General features: G+C 39.7%; 1 protein-coding gene across 6 annotated transcripts in view; it reads left to right on the forward strand.

Moving 5' to 3' along the window:
• TBC1D30 (TBC1 domain family member 30) overlaps positions 1-25,541 on the forward strand; it is an 87,584-nt gene that overhangs the window by 46,125 nt on the left and 15,918 nt on the right. For all 6 annotated transcript variants that reach the window (XR_008992067.1, XM_036894938.2, XM_036894939.2 and 3 more), the window contains 4 exons: positions 103-288; positions 16,674-16,842; positions 18,920-19,088; positions 23,228-23,333. Coding sequence is in view for 5 of the 6 variants with exons in the window: in XM_036894938.2 (XP_036750833.2) it covers positions 103-288; positions 16,674-16,842; positions 18,920-19,088; positions 23,228-23,333 (630 nt within the window). In the remaining variant the exon portion in view is untranslated. The remainder of the gene's footprint in view (positions 1-102; positions 289-16,673; positions 16,843-18,919; positions 19,089-23,227; positions 23,334-25,541) is intronic.

The following is a 25,541-nucleotide window of genomic DNA, read 5'->3' on the forward strand; positions in this document are numbered from 1 at the left end:
ATCTGATTCTCTTTAAGGCTGAGGCAAAAAAATAACTAACGTCATTCTTTTTTGAGAGAATATAAGGAGTTATGTTAAAAATTTGTTTCCCTCCCATTTTAGGACCTTCACCGCACAGGCTGCAGTTCTTACTGTGGCCAGGAGGCTGAGCAGGACAGGGTGGTGCTGAAACGGGTCCTGCTGGCTTATGCCCGGTGGAACAAGAATGTTGGGTACTGCCAAGGCTTTAACATCCTGGCTGCGCTGATTCTGGAAGTAGTCGAAGGCAATGAAGGGGACGCTCTGAAAGTGAGTATCAGGCTATGAGGAAGGCAACCCAAGTCTTCTGAGAGTGAAATATCAGAACTTTAATTTCTCATCCCTGATGCCCCACCCCTTTCCAAGTGTTTACTACACCTTTGTAATTTCCTGTGAGACCATTCCCCTTAGGTCAAGTGAGGAGAATGATTATGTTTTTAGTCTCATTTCTAAGACATCATATTTTTAATGCAGTTAAATACTAATTGTATTAATTACCCATTGCATCACAAATTAGCTGCTTAAATCAGCAAGCATGTATTAACTCACAGTTTGAGTCAGGAATCTGGTGCAGCCAGGCTGGCTCAATGTCACATCACTGTGGCATTCAGACTGTGGGCTAGGGCTGCAGTCTCACCTAAGGCTCGGTTACAGGGAACATGTACTTTCAAATTTGGCCACGTGGTGGTTGGCAGGATTTAATTTCTCACAGGTTGTTGGGCTGAGGGCTTCAGTCTTTTGTTGGCTGTTGGTTGGAGGCTTTTTTTTTTGTTAGTTCCTTGCTATTGGGACTATACATCTCACAACATGGTGGCTGGCATCTCTTGGGGTGGACTAAAGAATGAGCAAGGTGAAGAGATTGTTACAGGTTTGTGGCTTCATATCAGAAGTGACATTCCATGATTTGGCTGTACTCTGTTAATTAGAAGCCAGTGACTAGGTCCAGCTCATACTCAAAGGGAAGGGCTTAGACAGGATGTGACTGCCAGGAGGTTGGGGTCACCAGGGGTCATGTTAGAAACTGTCTCCTCTTCCAGTTCTGCTTAATTCTGGCTGTATCTTCTTATTAGGTTCTTTATTCTATCCAGGGTGAAATCTGGAGGAGATAGGCTGAGAGTGAATGTCTATGATGGAAGGTGTTTGTGTGGAGAAAGGTTATGGCAGTGAATTATAGTTATTAACTTTTAATCTTTGATGCCTAGAACCAAAAAAATAAAATAAAATAAAAATTCTGGAAGCACTTTGAGCTGGGAAGCTAGCAATTTAAGCTCACAGGTCTGTGAATTACCAGGAATAATTTTTATGAGAAATGAAGCATTTCAAATGTGCAGGATGGCCACTGCCTTATTTGCTTGGGGGAATGTGGGGTTACTAATTCACATTTGAACCCTCCAACTGCTGTTGATTGCAATGCTTTGTGATGGATAGGATGGATACCTAGTCTTTGTATTTAAGAGCACCCCGCAACTCTGTGTTTGTTTGTGGTGAATACCTTAGTGATTTCCTCCTGGTTTTATACACATCAGGTGTAATTAATTATAAATCCACCCTGATATGATTAAATCTGTATTCACCCTTTCACGTTTTCTTTTCATGTATTTAGGGTAACAGCTTTGAAGCTACTTGTTTGTCAAATAGGTATGGGTAGGAGGAGACAGGGACAAATCAAATATATGAATTTAAAATATTTTTTTTTTTTGACTGATAACTTTTTATTACTCCATACTCATTTTTTTATTTTTTTATTGAAGGGTAGTTGCACAGTATTACATTACATTAGTTTCAAGTGTACAACACAGTGGTAGAACATTTATATACATAATTCAAGGTTCCAGCTATCACCCTACCAAGCTGTTACATTATCTTGACTATATTCCTTATGCTATACATTACATCCCGGTTACTTATTTATTTTACCATTGGAAGTCTGTCCTTTTTTTTTTTTTTTTTTTTTTTTGTGAGGGCATCTCTCATATTTATTGATCAAATGATTGTTAACGACAATAAAATTCTGTATAGGGGAGTCAATGCTCAATGCACAATCATTAATCCACCCCAAGCCTAATTTTCGTCAGTCTCCAATCTTCTGAGGCATAACAAACAAGTTCTTACATGGAGAACAAATTCTTACATAATGAATAAGTTACATAGTGAACAGTAAAAGGGCAGTCATCACAGAAACTTTCAGTTTTGCTCATGCATTATGAACTCTAAACAGTCAGTTCAAATATGAATACTCATTTGGTTTTTATACTTGATTTATGTGTGGATACCACATTTCTCTCTTTATTATTATTATTTTTAATAAAATGCTGAAGTGGTAGGTAGATACAAGATAAAGGTAGAAAACATAGTTTAGTGTTGTAAGAGAGCAAATGTAGATGATCAGGTGTGTGTCTGTAGACTATGTGTAATCCAAGCTAGACCAGGGCAATAAAACATCCACGTATGCAGAAGATTTCTCTCAGAACAGGGGGGGTGAGGTTCTAAGCCTCACCTCTGTTGATCCCCAATTTCTCACCTGATGGCCCCCCTGCGACTGTGCCTGTCTTAGGTTGTTCCTCCCTTGAGGAATCTTACCCGTCTCTGGCTAACCAGTCATCTTCCGGGGCCATACAGGGAAATGTGAAGTTGGTAAGTGAGAGAGAAGCCTTATTGTTTGAAAAGGTTAGCTTTTTACATCTTTGCATATTTATGCCCTGTGGCTTCTATGCCCAGCATTTGTCTTGAGGTATCTTTACCACTTGGAAGAATTATGATACTCGAAAAATTTGATACGAGGCACGAATTCTATTTAAGGGTTGTAATTAGGAAGGAAGAAGAAAAGCTGTAGAAGTAGCAGGCGGAAGAAAACATGGGAAGATTGATTATTTCTTTGGCATATCTTCTTGTAGAGTAACTTCAGCATGAATAGGTTTTAAGCTACTACTTAAATTGCGCACACACATTAACATAATAGGAGTATAGTTAGATAACCAAAGCATATCTGTAATTACCAGCCATCTCCAGTGAAACCAAGAAAACCAGTTAGGCACCTTAGGCATTTGTGAAAACTTATCTATGACATGGTGGATATTGTCCAACTGAACTTGAACAGTCTGAGAGAAATCAGACAAATTAAAACAACCCATTCCTGGGGACTGTTCACATCCCATATGTTCTTTTAACAGTAAATAGTCTGTAGTTGTAAGAGTTTGGAGCGCTACAATTTGCACTTCTCCAAATTCTTGGTTGAGTTCCAACAGTATAGATCCAGTCAAATTTGTTGTTTTACTGTATGCACAGGCCAGCTTAGATATCTCCTTCCTCATTCCCATGGCAAGTCCAGGAACGGGTGGGATGAGTGCATCTACAGCTGTAGCAGTGCGTGGATCTTTGTTGGGGTTTTTTGATGATCATCTTCTGGCATGAGTCTTCCAGAGAGTGCTGATGTTGGAAGTTCTTTTTCATATCGTATCTTAGTTCATTTTTGGGGTAGCACAATTAGGCTTTGATCCTCTGTATAAACACAAACAGACCCTTTGCCTACACTTTTATATGCCCTTTATACCCTTGTGTAGAACTCGTTGGAGGTTACCACACAGGAACTGCCCTTTTTTTTTTTTTTTTTTTCTTTGTTTTTGGTATCACTAATCTACACTTACATGACGAATATTATGCTTACTAGGCTCTCCCCTATGCCAGGTCTCCCCTATAAACCCCTTTACAGTCATTGTCCATCAGCATAGCAAAATGTTGTAGAATCACTACTTGCCTTCTCTGTGTTGTACAGCCCTCCCTTTTCTCCTACCCCCCCATGTATGTTAATCTTAATACCCCCCTACTTCTCCCCCCCTTATCCCTCCCTACCCACCCATCCTCCCCAGTCCCTTTCCCTTTGGTACCTGTTAGTCCATTCTTGAGTTCTGTGATTCTGCTGCTGTTTTGTTCCTTCAGTTTTTCCTTTGTTCTTATATTCCACAGATAAGTGAAATCATTTGGTATTTCTCTTTCTCCGCTTGGCTTGTTTCACTGAGCATAATACCCTCCAGCTCCATCCATGTTGCTGCAAATGATTGGATTTGCCCTTTTCTTATGGCTGAGTAGTATTCCATTGTGTATATGTACCACATCTTCTTTATCCATTCATCTATTGATGGACATTTAGGTTGCTTCCAATTCTTGGCTATTGTAAATAGTGCTGCAATAAACATAGGGGTGCATCTGTCTTTCTCAAACTTGATTGCTGTGTTCTTAGGGTAAATTCCTAGGAGTGGAATTCCTGGGTCAAATGGTAAGTCTGTTTTGAGCATTTTGATGTACCTCCATACTGCTTTCCACAATGGTTGAACTAACTTACATTCCCACCAGCAGTGTAGGAGGGTTCCTCTTTCTCCACAGCCTCGCCAACATTTGTTGTTGTTTGTCTTTTGGATGGCAGCCATCCTTACTGGTGTGAGGTGATACCTCATTGTAGTTTTAATTTGCATTTCTCTGATAATTAGCGATGTGGAGCATCTTTTCATGTGTCTGTTGGCCATCTGTATTTCTTTTTTGGAGAACTGTGTGTTCAGTTCCTCTGCCCATTTTTTAATTGGGTTATTTGTTTTTTGTTTGTTGAGGCGTGTGAGCTCCTTATATATTCTGGACGTCAAGCCTTTATCGGATGTGTCATTTTCAAATATATTCTCCCATACTGTAGGGAACCTTCTTGTTCTATTGATGGTGTCTTTTGCTGTACAGAAGCTTTTCAGCTTAATATAGTCCCACTTACTCATTTTTGCTGTTGTTTTCCTTGCCCGGGGAGATATGTTCAAGAAGAGGTCACTCATGTTTATGTCTAAGAGGTTTTTGCCTATGTTTTCTTCCAAGAGTTTAATGGTTTCATGGCTTACATTCAGGTCTTTGATCCATTTTGAGTTTACTTTTGTATATGGGGTTAGACAATGGTCCAGTTTCATTCTCCTACATGTAGCTGTCCAGTTTTGCCAGCACCACCTGTTGAAGAGACTGTCATTTTGCCATTGTATGTCCATGGCTCCTTTATCAAATATTAATTGACCATATATGTCTGGGTTAATGTCTGGATTCTTTAGTCTGTTCCATTGGTCTGTGGCTCTGCTCTTGTGCCAGTACCAAATTGTCTTGATTACTATGGCTTTATAGTAGAGCTTGAAGTTGGGGAGTGAGATCCCCCCTACTTTATTCTTCTTTCTCAGGATTGCTTTGGCTATTCGGGGTCTTTGGTGTTTCCATATGAATTTTTGAATTATTTGTTCCAGTTCATTGAAGAATGTTGCTGGTAGTTTCATAGGGATTGCATCAAATCTGTATATTGCTTTGGGCAGGATGGCCATTTTGACGATATTAATTCTTCCTAGCCACGAGCATGGGATGAGTTTCCATCTGTTAGTGTCCCCTTTAATTTCTCTTAAGAGTGACTTGTAGTTTTCAGAGTATAAGTCTTTCACTTATTTGGTTAGGTTTATTCCTAGGTATTTTATTTTTTTTGATGCAATTGTGAATGGAGTTGTTTTCCTGATTTCTCTTTCTGTTGGTTCATTGTTAGTATATAGGAAAGCCACAGATTTCTGTGTGTTGATTTTGTATCCTGCAACTTTGCTGTATTCCGATATCAGTTCTAGTAGTTTTGGGGTGGAGTCTTTAGGGTTTTTTATGTACAGTATCATGTCATCTGCAAATAGTGACAGTTTAACTTCTTCTTTACCAATCTGGATTCCTTGTATTTCTTTATTTTGTCTGATTGCCGTGGCTAAGACCTCCAGTACTATGTTAAATAACTGTGGAGAGAGTGGGCATCCCTGTCTAGTTCCCGATCTCAGAGGAAATGCTTTCAGCTTCTCGCTGTTCAATATAATGTTGGCTGTGGGTTTATCATAGATGGCCTTTATTATGTTGAGGTACTTGCCCTCTATTCCCATTTTGCTGAGAGTTTTTATCATGAATGGATGTTGAACTTTGTCAAATGCTTTTTCAGCATCTATGGAGATGATCATGTGGTTTTTGTCTTTCTTTTTGTTGATGTGGTGGATGATGTTGATGGACTTTCGAATGTTGTACCATCCTTGCATCCCTGGAATGAATCCCACTTGGTCATGGTGTATGATCCTTTTGATGTATTTTTGAATTCGGTTTGCTAATATTTTGTTGAGTATTTTTGCATCTACGTTCATCAGGGATATTGGTCTGTAGTTTTCTTTTTTGGTGGGGTCTTTGCCTGGTTTTGGTATTAGGGTGATGTTAGCTTCATAGAATGAGTTTGGGAGTATCCCCTCCTCCTCTATTTTTTGGAAAACTTTAAAGAGAATGGGTATTATGTCTTCCCTGTATGTCTGATAAAATTCCGAGGTAAATCCATCTGGCCCGGGGGTTTTGTTCTTTGGTAGTTTTTTGATTACCTCTTCAATTTCGTTGCTGGTAATTGGTCTGTTTAGATTTTCTGTTTCTTCCTGGGTCAATCTTGGAAGGTTATATTTTTCTAGGAAGTTGTCCATTTCTCCTAGGTTTCCCAGCTTGTTAGCATATAGGTTTTCATAGTATTCTCCAATAATTCTTTGCATTTCCGTGGGGTCCGTCGTGATTTTTCCTTTCTCGTTTCTGATACTGTTGATTTGTGTTGACTCTCTTTTCTTCTTAATAAGTCTGGCTAGAGGCTTATCTATTTTGTTTACTTTCTCGAAGAACCAGCTCTTGGTTTCATTGATTTTTGCTATTGTTTTATTCTTCTCAATTTTATTTATTTCTTCTCTGATCTTTATTATGTTCCTCCTTCTGCTGACCTTAGGCCTCATCTGTTCTTCTTTTTCCAATTTCGATAATTGTGACATTAGACCATTCATTTGGGATTGCTCTTCCTTTTTTAAATGTGCTTGGATTGCTATATACTTTCCTCTTAAGACTGCTTTTGCTGTGTCCCACAGAAGTTGGGGCTTAGTGTTGTTGTTGTCATTTGTTTCCATAGATTGCTGGATCTCCATTTTGATTTGGTCATTGATCCATTGATTATTTAGGAGCGTGTTGTTAAGCCTCCATGTGTTTGTGAGCCTCTTTGCTTTCTTTGTACAGTTTATTTCTAGTTTTATGCCTTTGTGGTCTGAAAAGTTGGTTGGTAGGATTTCAATCTTTTGGAATTTTCTGAGGCTCTTTTTGTGGCCTAGTATGTGGTCTATTCTGGAGAATGTTCCATGTGCACTTGAGAAGAATGTATATCCCGCTGCTTTTGGATGTAGAGTTCTATAGATGTCTATTAGGTCCATCTGCTCTACTGTGTTGTTCAGTGCTTCCGTGTCCTTACTTATTTTCTGCCCAGTGGATCTATCCTTTGGGGTGAGTGGTGTGTTGAAGTCTCCTAGAATGAATGCATTGCAGTCTATATCCCCCTTTAGTTCTGTTAGTATTTGTTTCACATATGCTGGTGCTCCTGTGTTGGGTGCATATATATTTAGAATGGTTATATCCCCTTGTTTGACTGAGCCCTTTATCATTATGTAGTGTCCTTCTTTATCTCTTGTTACTTTCTTTGTTTTGAAGTCTATTTTGTCTGATATTAGTACTGCAACCCCTGCTTTCTTCTCACTGTTGTTTGCTTGAAATATGTTTTTCCATCCCTTGACTTTTAGTCTGTACATGTCTTTGGGTTTGAGGTGAGTTTCTTGTAAGCAGCATATAGATGGGTCTTGCTTTTTTATCCATTCTGTTACTCTGTGTCTTTTGATTGGTGCATTCAATCCATTAACATTTAGGGTGACTATTGAAAGATATGTACTTATTGCCATTGCAGGCTTTAAATTCGTGGTTACCAAAGGTTCAAGGTTAGCCTCTTTAGTATCTTACTGCCTAACTTAGCTCGCTTATTGAGCTGTTATATACACTGTCTGGAGATTCTTTTCTTCTCTCCCTTCTTGTTCCTCCTCCTCGATTCTTCATATGTTGGGTGTTTTGTGCTGTGCTCTTTCTAGGAGTGCTCCCATCTAGAGCAGTCCCTGTAAGATGTTCTGTAGTGGTGGTTTGTGGAAAGCAAATTCCCTCAGCTTTTGTTTGTCTGGGAATTGTTTAATCCCACCGTCATATTTGAATGATAGTCGTGCTGGATACAGTATCCTTGGTTCAAGGCCCTTCTGTTTCATTGTATTAAATATATCATGCCATTCTCTTCTGGCCTGTAGGGTTTCTGTTGAGAAATCTGATGTTAGTCTGATGGGTTTCCCTTTATAGGTGACCTTTTTCTCTCTAGCTGCCTTTAACACTCTTTCCTTGTCCTTGATCTTTGCCATTTTATTTATTATGTGTCTTGGTGTTGTCCTTCTTGGATCCTTTCTGTTGGGGGTTCTGTGTATTTCCGTGGTCTGTTCGATTACTTCCTCCCCCAGTGTGGGGAAGTTTTCAGCAATTATTTCTTCTAATATACTTTCCATCTCTTTTCCTCTCTCTTCTTCTTCTGGGACCCCTATAATACGGATATTGTTCCTTTTGGATTGGTCACACAGTTCTCTTAATATTGTTTCATTCCTGGAGATCCTTTTGTCTCTCTCTATGTCAGCTTCTATGCGTTCCTGTTCTCTGATTTCAATTCCATCAATGGCCTCTTGCATTCTATCCATTCTGCTTATAAACCCTTCCAGAGTTTGTTTCATTTCTGCGATCTCCTTTCTGGCATCTGTGATCTCCTTCCGGACTTCATCCCATTTCTCTTGCGTATTTCTCTGCATCTCTGTCAGTATGTTTATGATTCTTATTTTGAATTCTTTTTCAGGAAGACTGGTTAGGTCTGTCTCCTTCTCTGGTGTTGTCTCTGTGATCTTTGTCTGCCTGTACCTTTGCCTTTTCATGGTGATAGGAATAGTCTGCAGAACTGGGACGAGTGACGGCTGGAAGGACTTCCTTTCTTGTTGGTTTGTGGCCCTCCTCTCCTGGGAGAACAGCGACCTCTAGTGGCTTTTGCTGCGCAGCTGCGCGCAGACAGGGTTTCTGCTTCCTGCCCGGCTGCTATGGAGTTAATCTCCGCTGTTGCCGTGGGCGTGGCCTGTCTCGGGCAGCTACTCCAAAATGGTGGAGTCGCGTTGGAGCAGGAGCTGCTGGGAGGCTATTTATCTCCGTAAGGGGCCTGCCTGCTCCCTGCAGCCCAGGGGTTAGGGTGCCCAGAGATCCCGGATTCCCTACCTCTGGATTAAGTGACCCGCCCTGCCCCTTTAAGACTTCCAAAAAGCACCCGCCAAAACAAAACAACGACCACCAAAAAAAAAAATAAGAAAAAAAAAAATTTTTTAATTAGAAAAAAAAAAAAAAAGTTTTTAATAAAAAAAAAAAAAAAAAAAAGGGGTTGGTCATTCGTTTTTCTTTATTCTCTGGTGCCAGCCTCAGGCCTCTGCTTACCGGTCTTTCTGCCCTTTTTCCCTAGTATTGGGGTCCCTATCCCTTTAAGACTTCCAAGAAGCACTCGCCTAAACAAAACAGCAAAAAAGCAAAAAAAAAAAAAATGGTTGCGCGCTTTTCTTATGTCCTCTGTCGCCCAGCCTCCAGTGCCCGCTCACTGTTCTTGCTGCCCTGTTTCCCTAGTATTGGGGTCCCTATCCCTTTAAGACTTCCAAAAAGCGCTCGCCAAAACAAAACAGCAAAAAAGCAAAAAAAAAATGGTCGCGCGCTTTTCTTATGTCCTCTGTCGTCCAGCCTCCAGTGCCTGCTCACTGTTCTTGCTGCCCTGTTTCCCTAGTATTGGGGTCCCTATCCCTTTAAGACTTCCAAAAAGCGCTCGCCAAAACAAAACAGCAAAAAAGCAAAAAAAAAAATGGTCGCGCGCTTTTCTTATGCCCTCTGTCGCCCAGCCTCCAGTGCCTGCTCACTGTTCTTGCTGCCCTGTTTTCCTAGTATCGAGCGCCCTGCACTCTGGCCCGGATGGCTTTGGCTGGGTGTTCGGCAGTCCTGGGCTCCGTCTCCCTCCCGCTCTGCCTGCTCTTCTCCCGCCGGGAGCTGGGGGGAGGGGCGCTCGGCTCCCGCGGGGCCGGGGCTTGTATCTTACCCCCTTCGCGAGGCGCTGGGTTCTCTCAGGTGCGGATGTGGTCTGGATATTGTCCTGTGTCCTCTGGTCTTTATTCTAGGAAGGGTTGTCTTTGTTATATTTTCATAGATATATGTTGTTTTGGGAGGAGATTTCCGCTGCTCTACTCACGCCGCCATCTTCCGCCCCTCTCCCCAAAATATTTTTAATTAAGAAGCAATTTTGTTTACTCAGTCTATCAGCTTTAGGCAATTTCTTTTCAAATATAATTTGTATGACTATAAAAAGAGAGCTGTTTTGTTGAGAAGTTGGAATACATAATTGAGGGTGGAGTGGAGAGGTTTGGGAAAGGGGATATACATGCCAGTCAGATCATGAAAGGGCCCCGTGATACTTGAGAATCTAAAAATCTGCATTAAAAAGATGGATTAGATGAAGTTGAGAAACTGAATATTTATATGTCTGCCTCTAAGAAAATGAACTCCATGGAATGAAATGACATCATCATCATTTGAATCTTGTGGTTAGACATTTAATTTGCATAGGAAGGTTGGATTCATGAAGAAACACTTCTGATGCAAAAGAAAATATGGACTTTCATTGTTTTCCCAGCAGTTATTTTGGCCTCTGCAAGCTGTAATTGTTAGGGAAGTACATAGTTTATTAGAAGTAGGTAAACTATGTTTTTTCAGCACTTTCTATTTTTTCTTAGTAACTTTTTAACAATTTGTTAAAAATTCAAGACTCCACCATTCCTATATATTTCTTTTGAAAAACACTTTAATTTTCTAGAACAGTTGTAGGTTAAAATTGAGAGAAAGGTCCAGAGATTTTCCATATACCTCTTGCCCCCATAAATACACAGCCTCCTCTACTATTAACATCACTCACCAGAGTGGTGCATTTGTCAAAATCAGTGAACCTACATAGATACACATTAATCACTTAAAGGCTATGATTTACATTGGGTTCACTCTTGATGTTGTACATTCTGTGGGTTTGGACCAATGTATACTAGCATGTATTCATCATTACAGTATCATAAAGAGCATTTACACTACCCTAAAAACCCTTTGTGCTCCCCTTACTCATCCCTCCTACCCCTACCACTCCCACCTCAACCTCTGATACTTTTATTCTCTCTGACAATTTTGCCTTTTCCAGAATGTCGTATAGTTGGAATCATATAGCATATAGCCTTTCCAGATTGGCTTCTTTCACTTAGTACTATGCATTTAAGTTTCCTCCATGTCTCTTCATGGCTTGATAACTCATTTCTTTTTAGTGGTGGAAAATATTCCATTGTCTGGATGTACCACAGTTTATTCATTCACCTACTGAAGGACATTTTGGTTGCTTCCAACTTTTGGCACTATGAATAAAGTTGCTCTAAATGTCCATGTTCAAGTTTTTGTGTGGATATAAGTTTTCAACTCCTTCAGGTAAATACCAAGGAGTGTGATTGATGAATCGTATAGGAAGAGTATGCTTACTTCTGTAAGCAACTGCCAAACTCTCTTCCAGAGTGGCTATACCACTTTGCAATCCCACCAGGAGTGTATGAGAGTTCCTGTTGCTCTACATCTTCACCAGCATTTGGTATTACCTGCTTTCCATATTTTGGCTGTTCTAATAGGTGTGTAGTGGTAATCTCATTGTTGTTTTAATTGAACTTCCTTGATGACATATGATGCAGAGCATCTTTTCATGTATCTCTTTGCCATCATATGTTCTTAGATACAGTGTCTGTTAAGGTCTTTGGTCAATTTTTAATCAGATTGCTGGTTTTCTTATTGTTGATTTTTAAAAGATCTTTGTATATATTGGATAACAGTCCTTTATCAGGAGTTTTGCAAGTATTTTCTCCCCATCTATGGCTTGTTTTCTAATTCTCTTTGACATTGTCTCTCACAGAGCAGAAGTTTTTAATTTTAATGAATTCTAGCTTGTCAATTATTTCTTTCATAGATTGTGCCTTTACTGTTGATCTAAAAAGTCATCATCATACCTAAGGTCATCTATGCTATGTTATCTTCTAGGAGTTTGATAGTTTTGTATTTTACATTTAGGTATATGATCTATTTTGAGTCAGTTTTTGTGAAAGATGTAAGGTTTGTCTCTAGATTCATTTTTTTTGCCTGTGAATGTCAAGTTCTACCGCCATTTGTTGAAGAGACTATTTTTGCTTACTTGCCATTATTATTATTAATTTATTTATTTATTAAGGTATCATTGATATACAATCTTATGAAGGTTTCACATGAGCAACATTGTGGTTACTACATTCCCCCCTATTAACAAGTCCCCACCACATACCCTATTACAGTCACTGTCCATCAGCATGGTAATACGCTATAGAGTCACTACTTGTCTTCTCTGTGCTATATGGCCTTCCCATGCCCCCCCTACATTATGTATGCTAATCATAATACCCCTTAATCCCCTTCTCCCTCCCTTCCTGTCTGCCCTCCCCACCCCCTTTCCCTTTGATAAATGCTAGTCCCTTCTTGGGGTCTGTGATTCTGCTGCTGTTTAGTTCCTTCAGTTTTCCTTTGTTCTTATACTCCACAAATGAGTGAAATCATTTGGTACTTGTCTTTCTCTGCCTGGCTTATTTCACTGAGCATAATACCCTCTAGCTCCATCCATGTTGTTGCAAATGGTAGGATTTGTTTTCTTCTTTTATTTATTTATTTATTTTATTTTAAATTTTATTATTTTGTTATCATTAATATACAGTTACATGAGCAACATTGTGGTTACTAGATCCACCCCATTATCGAGTCCCCACCACATACCCCATTGCAGTCACTGTGCATCAGCGTAGTAAGATGCTATAGAGTCACTACTTGTCTTTTCTGTGCTACACTGCCTTCCCCGTGCCCTGCCCTCCTATATTATGTGTGCTAATTGTAATGCCCCTTATTGCCCTTATCCCTCCCTTCCCATCCACCACCCCAGTCCCTTTCCTTTTGGCAACTGTTAGTCCATTGGGTTCTGTGAGTCTGCTGCTGTTTTGTTCCTTCAGTTTTTTCTTTGTTCTTATGTTCTACAGATGAGTGAAATCATTTGGTATTTGTCTTTCTCCACCTGGCTAATTTCACTTAGCATAATACCCTCTAGGTCCATCTATGTTGTTGCAAATGGTAGGATTTATTTTCTTCATATGGCTGAATAATATTCCATTGTGTATATGTACCACATCTTCTTTATCCATTCATCTACTGATGGACACTTAGGTTGCTTCCATTTCTTGGCTGTTGTAAATAGTGCTGCAGTAATCCTAGGGGTGCATATGTCTTTTTGAAACTGGACTCCTGCATTCTTAGGGTAAATTCCTAGGAGTGGAATTCTTGGGTCATATGGTATTTCTATTTTTAGTTTTTTGAGGAACCTCCATACTGCTTTCCACAATGGTTGAACTAGTATACATTCTCACCAACAGTGTAGGAGGGTTCCGCTTTCTCTGCATCCTCACCAGTATTTGTTGTTCCTTGTCTTTTGGATGTTGTCCATCCTAACTGGTGTGAGGTGATATCTCATGGTGGTTTTAATTTGCATTTCCCTGATGATTAGTGATGTGGAGCATCTTTTCATATGTCTGTTGACCATCTGAATTTCTTCTTTGGAGAAGTGTCTGTTCAGATTCTCTGCCCATTTTTCAATCAGGTTATTTGCTTTTGGCGTGTTGAGGCATGTGAGCCCTTTATATATTTTGGATGTTAAACCCTTTATTGGATATGTCATTTATTAATATATTCTCCCATACTGTAGGATGCCTTTTTGTTCTATTGATGATGTCCTTTGCTGTACAGAAGATTTTTAGTTTGATGTAGTCCCTTTTGTTCATTTTTGCTTTTGTTTCCCTTGCCCAAGGAGATGTGTTCAGGAAAAAGTTGCTCATGTTTATATTCAAGAGATTCTTGCCTATGTTTCTTCTAAGAGTTTTTTGGTTTCCTGACTTACATTCTGGTCTTTTATTCATTTCAAGTTTACTTTTGTATGTGGAGTTAGACAGTAATCCAATTTCATTCTCTTAAATGTAGCTGTCCAGTTTTGCCAACACCAGTTGTTGAAGAGGCTGTCATTTCCCCATTGTATATCCATGGCTCCTTTATCATATATTAATTGGCCATATACACTTGGGTTTATATCTGGGCTCTCTATTCTGTTCCATTCATCTATGGGTCTGTTCTTGTGCCAGTACCAAATTGTCTTAAAGACTGGCTTTGTAGTAGAACTTGAAGTTGCAGAGCATAATTCCCCCTTCTCAGGATTGCTTTGGCTTTTCTGGGTCTTTTGTGGTTCCTTATGAATTTTAGAACAATTTGTTCTAGTTCCTTGAAGAATGCTGTCAGTATTTTGACAGGGATTGCATTGAATCTGTACATTGCTTTAGCCAGGATGGCCATTTTGACAGTATTAATTCTTCCTATCCATGAGCATGGGATGTATTTCCATTTATTGGTGTCTTTTTAAATTTCTATCAAGTATGTTTTACAGTTTTCAGAGTATAGGTCTTTCACACCATTATTTATCTTAATTTTTAAAGACCTAATATTTTGTGTTTGAAGTGCAGTAGTAGGTGGAGTGACATACCTGACATAAGCCATAGCTAGCTCTTATTCTTACATCAGACTTCAAGATGTCTTTAGACAGAGAATTTCTTTGTGTCACTAGAATTACTATGGTAATTGGATTTTTTTTTCATATTTCCTTTGATTTTGAGTGATCATAATTTCTTTAAAAACTTAAGGTTCTATTTTGGTTTTATATCAGATGAAAAGTACAATACTGGATAGACTGTTACCTTTGAATTTTGCCTTTGTGATCCTGTAAATCCTCTTCTTACTTGTAGAGTGCGAAGTCCCCACCAGGACACTGTGCTCTGCAGGATCTCTATTTTCCCCCTCAATTGCCCCTTGTCTTTCCAGGACCTCCTCCCTGTACACAGATTGAATATATTCCTTTTTATTGCTAAGCTCTTATTTACAAGGTAATGATGTACTTACCTGGTAAATTCTATCCCATCTAAGGCTGAGGAGGCTCCCTGGGCCTGCCCACTCCTATAATAAAGGTCTCAGAGCAGTCTTCTCAAGATTATGGCCCAGCCTTTATTGACTTATTCAAAACTATGATCCTAAAAGTAGAAATTATAAGTCAGGGATGAGGGAAATATGGGCCTTTGTCAGGTATGGGAGATAAATATTTTTGGAAAATGGATTTTGTGATACGCTGGAAATCAAAATGGGAGACAGCTGGTTTCTCTAACAACAGAAATCTGAAAGGTCTGATAAGAAGGCAAGCTGCCAACATAAGTCAAGGTCAATAACTCCTCCCCATCATAAATGCTGAGGAGATGATGTGGCAAGAATGCCATAATGTTTAAAAAAATTCCATGTATGTTAAGGGCTTATCTCATCATAGAGGCACATTATTGTGGATATGTAAGTGAAACCAGACATTTTTAAGAAAATCTGTAAATAGTTGTACTTTTTCCAAATGCTGCTCTAAATTACTTAATAGGATTTATTTTAAAAAATAGTGCATAATAAGACTATAAATATGCCATTTTCTTTCAGCTATAATATTCTTAATATTAGTCCTGAATATACTGTGATGTCAGTAAGCTCTTTAGTTCATTTTTGATTTAAAAAATATAGGGCCAGTTATGATTTTTATTTTTCCGTTTGTTTGTCTTGTTCTCTACGGAATGAGCAGTTCCTTTAGAGAGGAGAGCATAAGGAGGGAAGGTGCAAACTGACAGGGAAAGGACCAGAGGTGGACATATGAACTCCTCTGTGTTTTTCTGTGTCTTTCTAGTGGTTCTTGACCTCTTAGAAAAGATAACACAAAATAGAAAAGTCAGAATGCAGATAGTAAGTTAAAGAACTTGTGAGACAATCTTATGGAAGAAATTCTGATTTAAAAATTTCTATTTGTTCAAACAAAACTTTGTTGCATTCTCCCAGAAGAGGAAAGTGGATAAAAAACCAACATCAGTTTTTCAAATAGCCCAGGTTGATGGTAAGTGAATCTCAAGACCTGCTTTAGCCTGGAGTGTTTTATGACAGGCCAGCTTTTGGTTTTTATGTTTGGTTGTCCATCTTGATTAAAACTGTGCTGACATCAAGGAGCTGATACTGAGGTTCCTGCTGGCTGCTGATCAAACACATACTCCAGCACTTCTCAGCATGAGGCTGAGGGTTGTGTAATCACAGCTACTTATGAAGTGAGCCCAGGTCTAGGGGCCCATCTAGGAATTTTAGACAGCAGCTGACTTCAGGTCTGAGTTACTTAGATAATTATGCCACCCACTCCATACCCAGGGTGGAAATGAGCCTTGAAAATCCAGAACGTGGGGTACTGACACATTTAAAGGATAGTGTGCTTTGGCTAACTGCGTTATATCTATTTGAATATGTTCTTTCTGTTTAGGACATGTTAGGATACTTTTTAAAAAAAATTTTATTAATGTATCATTGGCATGCAATCTTATGATGGTTTCACATACCCAACATAGTGGTTCAACATTCACCCATATTATCAAGTCCTCACCCCCTCCATTGCCTGTCACAGTATATCTACATAATAAGATGTTATAGAGTCATTAATTAATTGGTTTTTATGAAGCAGTCTTATTCTTTATTTTTTTCTTCAGATTATGATTTACCTTATTGATAAGGTGCTTCCTGAAAGCTATTTTGTCAATAATCTGCGGGCATTGTCTGTGGACATGGCTGTCTTTAGAGACCTCTTGAGACTGAAGCTCCCGGAGTTGTTTCAGCACCTGGATATTCTTCAGAGAACTGCAAACAAGGAAAGTGGAGGTAGTGATGATTCACTGCTATTATACCTCTGAAAATATTTTACTTCTCTGATTCTACTATACATGTGAGCCTAAACCTTGAATCGAAAGACCTGTTTTCAGGTGTTTCTATTGGTGAGAGTTTGATGCAATGAAACAGATTTCTAAAGAACAAAAATAAAACTGAAAAAAAAATAGGCCCGCATGTTGTACCTCTAACTGGTCATGGTTAGGAAGTTAGTCAAGGACCTAATACTTCAACCAGTACCAGATCAACAACTAAAATGATATATTGTACTCTAGATGAAAAACAGTGTCCATATCTTACCATCTACTTAAACTGTTCTAAGCTGGCACCAGTTCTTTAAAACTGAGCTGCAAGTATAATTTAGCACAAACTTTGGTTTTTCCTGAACCACTGAGGTTATAGAGAATGGAATATGCATTTTCATAAAGTTGCAGAAGGTAAAAGCAGTCCTTTGGATTGAAATGTTTAAGGTTCCTTTTGTTTATTCATGCTAAGGCTATTCAGATTTACTTGAGATGAATGGGCCAGTTCTTTCTGGAAAAGGGCTCCTCTGGGCTTCTGGATAGAATCTGATCCCTGAAGGAAGGCCCTGGGTTGAGTGGGGTGGGGGTGGAGAGTCACTGCTATCTGATGGGCATCATCTAGCTTTCCGGAGTACCTGAGCTAGCAGCTGTCATTATACGCACTGCTTGCACTTGCCTGGCTGGGCTCAGGACCCCAGATAAAACAGTCAGAAGTTTGTTGTGTTTCTGCTAAATGGTGCCAGTTCTCAACCCATGCATTTATATCTGGGAAAATATGAAAGGATTTTGAGGACCTAATCTGTGATTAAAATACCCTGGAGATTTTAGTGACACCTGGGTGTCTTTAAGTATTTCCTTCTAATCCATTTGAGTCATCTTCTCATTTAATTTGCCTGTACAGTATTTTCGTGCACCTGTGTGGATTTCATAAAGCTTCCTGATAGATCAGCCTTGCCGGGCCATAGTCAGACATGCCTGACTGGGCTCCCATTTCCCCCAAGTGCCTTGCACTTGCCTATAAGCTGTGACCCCAGTTCTAGTCTCTGACCAACATACTCCTTTGTTCTTGGTAAAAAGGAAAAAGTGAGTGCAGGAAAGCAGATCTGTTTTTGTTCATACTTGGATAAATGCGTAACCTGACTAATTTGGAGGGACGATCAGTCCAAATATGTATATATTTATATTTCATTAAAATATATACATATGCCCTAACAGGAAGTGGGAAGGAACTCTGTGGTTTTAGTAATTCAGAAACTTTATAAAGTGAGCTGGATCCTAGATCTTTATTTATTTATTATTATTATTTTTAAATTTTTTATTAAGGTATGATTGATATACACTCTTATGAAGGTTTCACATGAAAAAACATTGTGGTTACTACATTCACCCATATTATTGAGTCCCCACCCATACCCCAATGCAGTCACTGTCCATCAGTGCAGCAAGTTGCCAGATGGATCCTAAGCTTTAAAACTGGATATAATTTAGTTCAAAATTATTTAAATGTTTGTGTTTAATCTCCACATATTTTGGGATTTTCCAGCTATCTTTCAGTTATTGATTTGTAGTTTAATTCCATTGTGGTCTGAGAACTGTGTATAATTTAAGAATTAGACAAGTAATTCATATGAGCAATTTTATTTTTATAAGCAGTAATTTGAATAAAAATGGGCTTTATGAGGTTTTGAAAATTGGTTTTTGCTTTTGAGAGGCTAATATTGTTTTTATCTTGTTTTGGTGAGGAAAATATTCTCTTTATTTTTTTAACACCCCACTATATGTAGAGTTTAACTAAAAATTGAGTTTTAGGTTAAGATTTTTGAAATATCAAAAAGAATTTGTGAAGTTCATATTTGAGATTTTTATTAAACACATCTATGTTCTTCCAAGAAAATGAAGGAAAAAAGGAGGAAAGCTAGAATTTGGAGATTTAAAAAAATCAGCCACAAAATGTACATATTTGGGTGGACACAGTAGACGGAAAGAGGGTATTTTTACATCTTGCCAAGCATCAATGCTGAAGAAATGCAGTGTTTGTTTCATTTCAGGTGGATATGAGCCCCCGCTCACGAATGTCTTCACAATGCAGTGGTTTCTGACTCTCTTTGCTACGTGCCTCCCTAACCATACAGTTCTAAAGATTTGGGATTCAGTCTTCTTTGAAGGCTCAGAAATCATCTTAAGGGTGTCGCTGGCTATCTGGGCAAAATTGGGAGAGTAAGTGATTTCCCCCTCCTTTTCTGTTCTGTGGTGTGGAGGTCATTAAGCAATTTTTGTGCTCTATTGTGTAAGACACGTACATATAAGTGGGAGGAAAAGAGGAAGTGGTGAACTTTGTTCAATTCCTTTAGCCTTCTGAGATCTCAGCTGGCTCATTCTTGATTGTTGGGGGCTAAATGAAAACTATTATAGAGAAGGGAGCAGATCTCCTCCTCCTCGTCTTCAGTGCCAGTGTTGTGGCTGGTTTACTCTTTGTCAGCATCTCTTTGGACCCTCGTTGGGAAGAGGGAGAGGAACTTAAATGGAAGAGAAACTGGAAGGTCTGGAGAGGGGTAGGTGAGTTTGTTAGTTAATGTTAGAATTTGGATTATTTTTGAAGCTTTATATTTGTCCTGCCTTTCAGGGCTGTGATAACATTAAATGAGATAATATGTATAAGGCATCTAGCATGATATTTAGTATATAGTCAATAGTAGAACACATGGAACTTCTTTCCTTTCTTCAATAATTACTTGAATGTTGAAATCTATTACTGCCAAGTCTATTACCAAATAGATTTTACTTACTTTCCTTACTAGTAGCAGGGCTGTAAAAACTATGGTATTTTCACCCATCTCTACTATATTATAACTATTACATTAAAATGCTACTGTGAGGTAATGGAAGAAACATTAGAAAGAAATTGTTATAGTTAAGATGTGGAGAAGTTTTTGATATTTCTTTTCTAGAGCTATATATGACTTGAGTGGGTTCCCATAAACAGTATGTCAGAAAACTAATAAATCACTGCCAGGGTTTATTTCAAAAACCTTTTAGCTAGCCTTTTTATTTATGATAAGTTGTTTCCTGGGAGACTTGCAGCATTTTTTACTTTTTGCAAGAAAAGTATCACCAACTATCAATTCAGGGATTAAAAAAAATCATTATTGTAAGTATTTTTCAACATCACATAGCCATCTCTTTTGCCTTTGTTTTATTGTACATTGCTTTACAGTTGGGGAAACAAATTTGTCGGGGATTTGGTGTGCTATTTACTTATTTTTCCATTTTCTCCCAATACCTGCCTCTTTCTGCAGTCGTGTATTTCCATCCTATTCTGTATCTTATAAACTCTTTGAGCTTTGATAGTTTCCCTGGATGTGAGAGTCTGGCTTCTGAGCAGCTAGTTTACAGGATTAAAGAGGTGGAGCATGGGGCAGGTATAGCCACCTTTGTGTCAGGTCTTAATGATGGGGCAGGAGGAAAAGAGGTGATTCTGGTTTAATTCTCATCTACCCATTGTCTGTAGGATCCAAATTTATAAATGTGGTCCTCCCAGAGATGTCACACTATTTAAAATGATAATAGCTACACTTAAAATCCAATATGAACCTTGAGTGCTTGCAGTGGACAGGTGTGGTTCTGAGTGCTCTAGATGTAAAATTAACTCTTTTAGCCCTCACCATCATCCTATGAGGTAGGTACTGTTATCAGTCCTGTTTTACAGATGTGAGAACTGAGGCACTGAGAAGTTAAGAAATTTGCCCAAGTCACCCAGTTGTCAGTTGAACAGCCTGATTTGGGACCCAGGTATCCTGGCTCTAAAATCTGTGCTTCTAAGGATGTGAATCTACTGATAATAAATGGTTACTGTTATGAAGTTCAGGGCATCTATGAATCACACTCATGGAATATTTATTTATTTATTTATTAAATTAAAGTATCATTGACATACAGTCTTATGATGATTTCACATATACAACACAATGGTTCACCCATATTATCATTCCCATATTAACATTCACCCATATTATCAAGTCCTCACCCCCTCCACTGCGGACGCTGTCCATTGACGTAGTAAGATGTTATAGAGTCATTAACTGTATTCTCTGTGCTGTACTACCATCCCTGTGACCTACCTATATTGTGATTGTGAATTATAGTGCCCTTAAATCCCCTTCTCCCTCCCCCTGCATCCTTACCAACCCCTTCCCTTTGGTAACCACTAGACCCTTCTTGGTGTCTGTGAGTCTACTGCTATTTAGTTCCTTCTGTTTTGCTTTGTTGTTATACTCCACAAATGAGTGAAATCATTTGGAACTTGTCATTCTCTGCCTGGCTTATTTCACTGTGCATAATTCCCTCTAACTCCATCCATGCTGTTGCAAGTGGTAGGATTTCTTTCTTTCTATGGCTGAATAATATTCCATTGTATACATGTACCACATCTTCTTTATCCATTCATCTATTGATGGGCACTTAGGTTACTTCCTTATGTTGGCTATTGTAAATACACTCACAGAATTTTAAATGTTTCACAGCATGCAACTTGTTAAGCCTAAAGGAGAGGCAACCAATGTAAATCCTCAAGTGCCTACAGTGCCATCATTGTGTTAGGCAGCTTCAGCACATTATTTCATTTGATTCTCCCCAGCACCCAGGGGAGTAAGTAGAATTATTTTCCCTCCCTTTTCAAATGAGAACACTACCCCAGGAAGGTTAATTAAGTAGTTCCCGGTCACACAGCTAGTGATAGCAGAGCTGGGACTTCACCCTGGATCTTTCTGATTCTGGTGCCTGTAATCTTTCCCCCAAAACTTCCACTGGAGAAATCATAAACAGCACACAGCAATCTCCAGTTTATGTATACATGAGAATATACATATGTGGGCCCTCTCCTTTTACCTTCTGCAGCTTGGATTTTCTTCCTCTCACTCACACCAAGGCTACTTTTGGGATAGGTAAGCTACAGCCCATCAATTCACCTTTGTTGGCGTCTCTCTGTCGTATCCCTGTGACCCTGTGCTTGGCTCATTCCCTCACCACCTCAGGCCTCGCGTCGTGCAGTGTGTCCTCCCAGGTGTCCCAGTCATAGCCTAGGCTTGCCATGCCAGCTCCAGGCCAGCCTTGCCAAGGGCACTTCTGAGCCCACACTCCCTGTGAAATGCCTTTAGGGACTCTTGGCCTGAAGAGACGCAGCTGGCAGGTAAGGCCACCTGCTCTCTGCCTGCAGCTCGCACTGGCTCCCTCTGGCTAGGCACCCCCTGCCCTCCACTGCTCTTGCCCCCACTCTGGGTGTGTGGAGCGACTTGCAGATCCCGGGGTAGGGCCTCCTGCCTTCGGTGTCCATCTTTGGAATGCATTTTCTTCCTTGTCAGCATGGAGAATAGTATTCAAAACTCATCTCAAGCATTGTTTCTCTTCGTCAGCCCTCAGCATAAACCTAACTACATTTTCCTTTCCACTTGCTACTCTCTATTTTTGTAATAGTACTCCAACCATTTATTTCATTTATTTATTTACATGGTTATATCACTGGATTTAAAAAACACTCCAGAACCTGAAATTTTTCCATCATCATATTTTGTTTTTGATGGCTCTATGGAAATCCCCCCACATTATACTATGTCAAAGCTTACGTCTTTTGTTGGAGGGCAAAGAGAGTTATCCTAGTATACAAAGAACACCATGATAGATGAAACATAAATATGTAGTGCCCTTTGCTTTGCACTTCTCTTTTTTTCTCCCTCTGGAAGGAGGATTAAAGTCTAATCTGCTTCACAGGTTGCCAGGTGACCAATCCTTTATTTACTTGTACAACCAAATGCAGAAAGTAGGGTATAATCTCCAACTAGCATGAATACCCTGAGAAGAACTGAAAAAACTATGCCTGTGAAAACATCCTGTGGCCTGATGAAATATGCAGATAAAATTCTTGTTTTTTTATCTTTCACTTTGACTGTGGTTTGGTTTCAGTCTATCAGTGATGTCACAGTTTACAGAGTAAAGTAATAGATTCCCTACAGGGGATAATTGTTCTTCAGTACCCAATTTCCTGGTTATTGTTTCTGATCAGTGGTGGGTATTCTGATGTGTAGAATGTGGCACATGGAAATAAAGATGCCTCAAGTGGGGCTGTGAATCTGGGGAGAAGTATAGGAAGGACAGGAACTCATCCAATAGTACATACCTAGGAGTTGCCTTTGGGTTTTTTAATCTTTCCTCTGCATAGGGCAGACTGATTCCTAGGACTGTGATTTTTGTTGACTGCTAACTTGATTGATTTGATGGCAAGAGGTAACTCATCCTGTTGTACCTGCAGTGTGTACCCACAGCATGGGTGTCCTAAGCAATTCCTTTTTCTGTCCTTTCTTTAGTCAGATAGAATGTTGTGAAACAGCAGATGAATTCTACAGCACCATGGGGCGCCTTACCCAGGAGATGCTAGAGAATGACCTTCTGGAAAGCCATGAACTCATGCAGGTAAGTGGGCAGTGTGGCCCTGCCTAGGCTCAGGGAACCCTGGTTCGGGGGAGTGAGTGGTGCCACAGTAGCGGTCTTGGGAAATGTATTTGGCCAGCCCTTTGAGTTTTACAATTGACCAAGAGTCTGTATAAAATTTGATAAGAACTATCCACATCACAAGAGGAAGGAAGGAATAAATAATGGATATTTGTCACGGCTTTCATTCAACTTGTGTTGCTTACAAATTGTAAGGTGATGCCCAGTGTTGTCCTTGGGCTTTTGTTCCTTCCTGCCTATGGTTTCTCTCCTTTTTCTTGGTTTCAACTTTTACCCTTGTGTTGGGTTCCATGGTTGAGGTTGGGTTTGGGTGCTGGGACCCAGCCAACAGACTAGATACTGAAGACTAATGTCCTGATTTAGGACTTGAGAAGTGAGGGGCTCCCATTCCTTTACTCATTTCCTGGCACCCCCAGCTCCTGCTCAGAATCCCTTATTGTTCGCAGATAGCCACCGATTTATAGAGAATATTTTCTGCCTGGTATAACTTCTCTGAGCATTCATATTTTTTATTTCAACTTTTCTTTGCATTCTCACCTCTTCTTTCTTCCTTCCTATCTCAGAGGAGGAGGGGTTCTCTGACCCTGACATCTGTGCTCTGATTCCAACTCTTCTCGTTTATCCTGGGGCCATTGCTTCATTGCTCTTTCCCTCTCTTGGAGTGAAGTGCTTCTTTCTGAACATTGCTCTGTGTGCAAGACCCATGCATGGTATGTTCCATGTATGAGATCCCCTACATCCCATAGAGCTGCCTGACTGATGGCCCAGAGCAGGACTCTGAGGCCTCATTCCTTCTCCCTCACTCATGCAATGTCAAGGGCCACTCACTGCCTACGAAGAAAGCTTGCGTTTCTCAGCTTATCATCCAGTGCTACTGACTGTCTCGTGTTAACCTGTCTTTTCAGCTGTACTTCCTTTTCCTCCTGTATACCCTTGACCTATTTCAGTCAAGTCACACTATCTTTCGTGCTTCCAGAAATGCCTGGAATTTGCCTCCTCTATACCTTTGCTCCATGTTTAAAGGCCAGCCTCTTTGTGAAAGTTCCTATTCTGATGCCATCTCCTTTGTGAAACTTTCTCTGACAGTCTCAAGTAAAATAACCTCTCACATCTTTGAATCAGCACCACATTTTCTTTGTACCTCTCTTGTTCATCACACCCTACCTTGCTTTGAGACTGTATCCTCTTTCCTCTCTGATATTTTAAGTTACTTGAGGACAGAGACTGTGCTTTGCTTGAACACTTGGCACTTCGCCTTTTACAAGAGCTGCTCAATATATGAAATCATTAAATAAACATCTATTGAGAGTCAGCGATTAGTCTTCTACCTCCTCTCTTTCAGTAAATGTATGCTGAATTAAACAACCCTCATAGATGATCATGGCCTTCCCTCCAGGATTCTTCAGCTCTAATGTAATCAGGGTTTTGTGGCCAGAGTATGGTCCACACTTACTGCTTTGCCATTTCACTGTTCTGCATAAAACCTGTGCTTCCTTGTATTAACTGTAGCAAATAAAATGCTTCAGCCTAGTTTTATAGGCCCTATATTAACTTCTCCAAATATTTATTGAATGTCTTTATCTGTCAAAGTACTTCCTTGAGGGAATTAATGTCCAGTTTTACCTTTAAAGATTAACAGGAGTTGATCAGGCTGTGTGTGTGTGTGTGTGTGTGTGTGTGTGTGTGTGTGTGTGTGTGTGTATGTGTGTGCATACGCTTGGGTGCATGCACATGTAAAGGTGAGTGGGTATGTACTGGAGGACATGGTGCAGAGCAGAGAGGCATTTTGTGGTTGAGCATGAGCAAAGCAATGGCAGTGAAAAACCTGATGGTGTGTTAAGGAAACTGCAAGGAGTTTGGTGTTCAGGGATGGGTTATGGAGGACCACAACCTACTTAAGTAAGGAGCTTGATCTCTTAGGTCAGTGGTTTTGAAATTATGTTTCCTGGAGTTCTAGAGATTCTGTGGAGCTTTTGAAAAGAGCTGTGTAACCTGAAAAGTCTTAAGGAGCAGAGGGGAAAGGTCTGAGTTGCGTCTCATGTTGACTGCAGGGGCAGCTCTGTGAGGGATGGACTTGAAGGGGTCAAGTCTGATAGCAGAAGGCCTCTGAGGGGGCAGTGAAGGGTGCAGATAAGAACGGAACAGAGACAATACTTGTAAGGTGAAATT

The sequence above is a fragment of the Manis pentadactyla genome, chromosome 10, assembly GCF_030020395.1.
Source record: "Manis pentadactyla isolate mManPen7 chromosome 10, mManPen7.hap1, whole genome shotgun sequence".
NCBI classification, from domain to species: Eukaryota; Metazoa; Chordata; class Mammalia; order Pholidota; family Manidae; genus Manis; species Manis pentadactyla.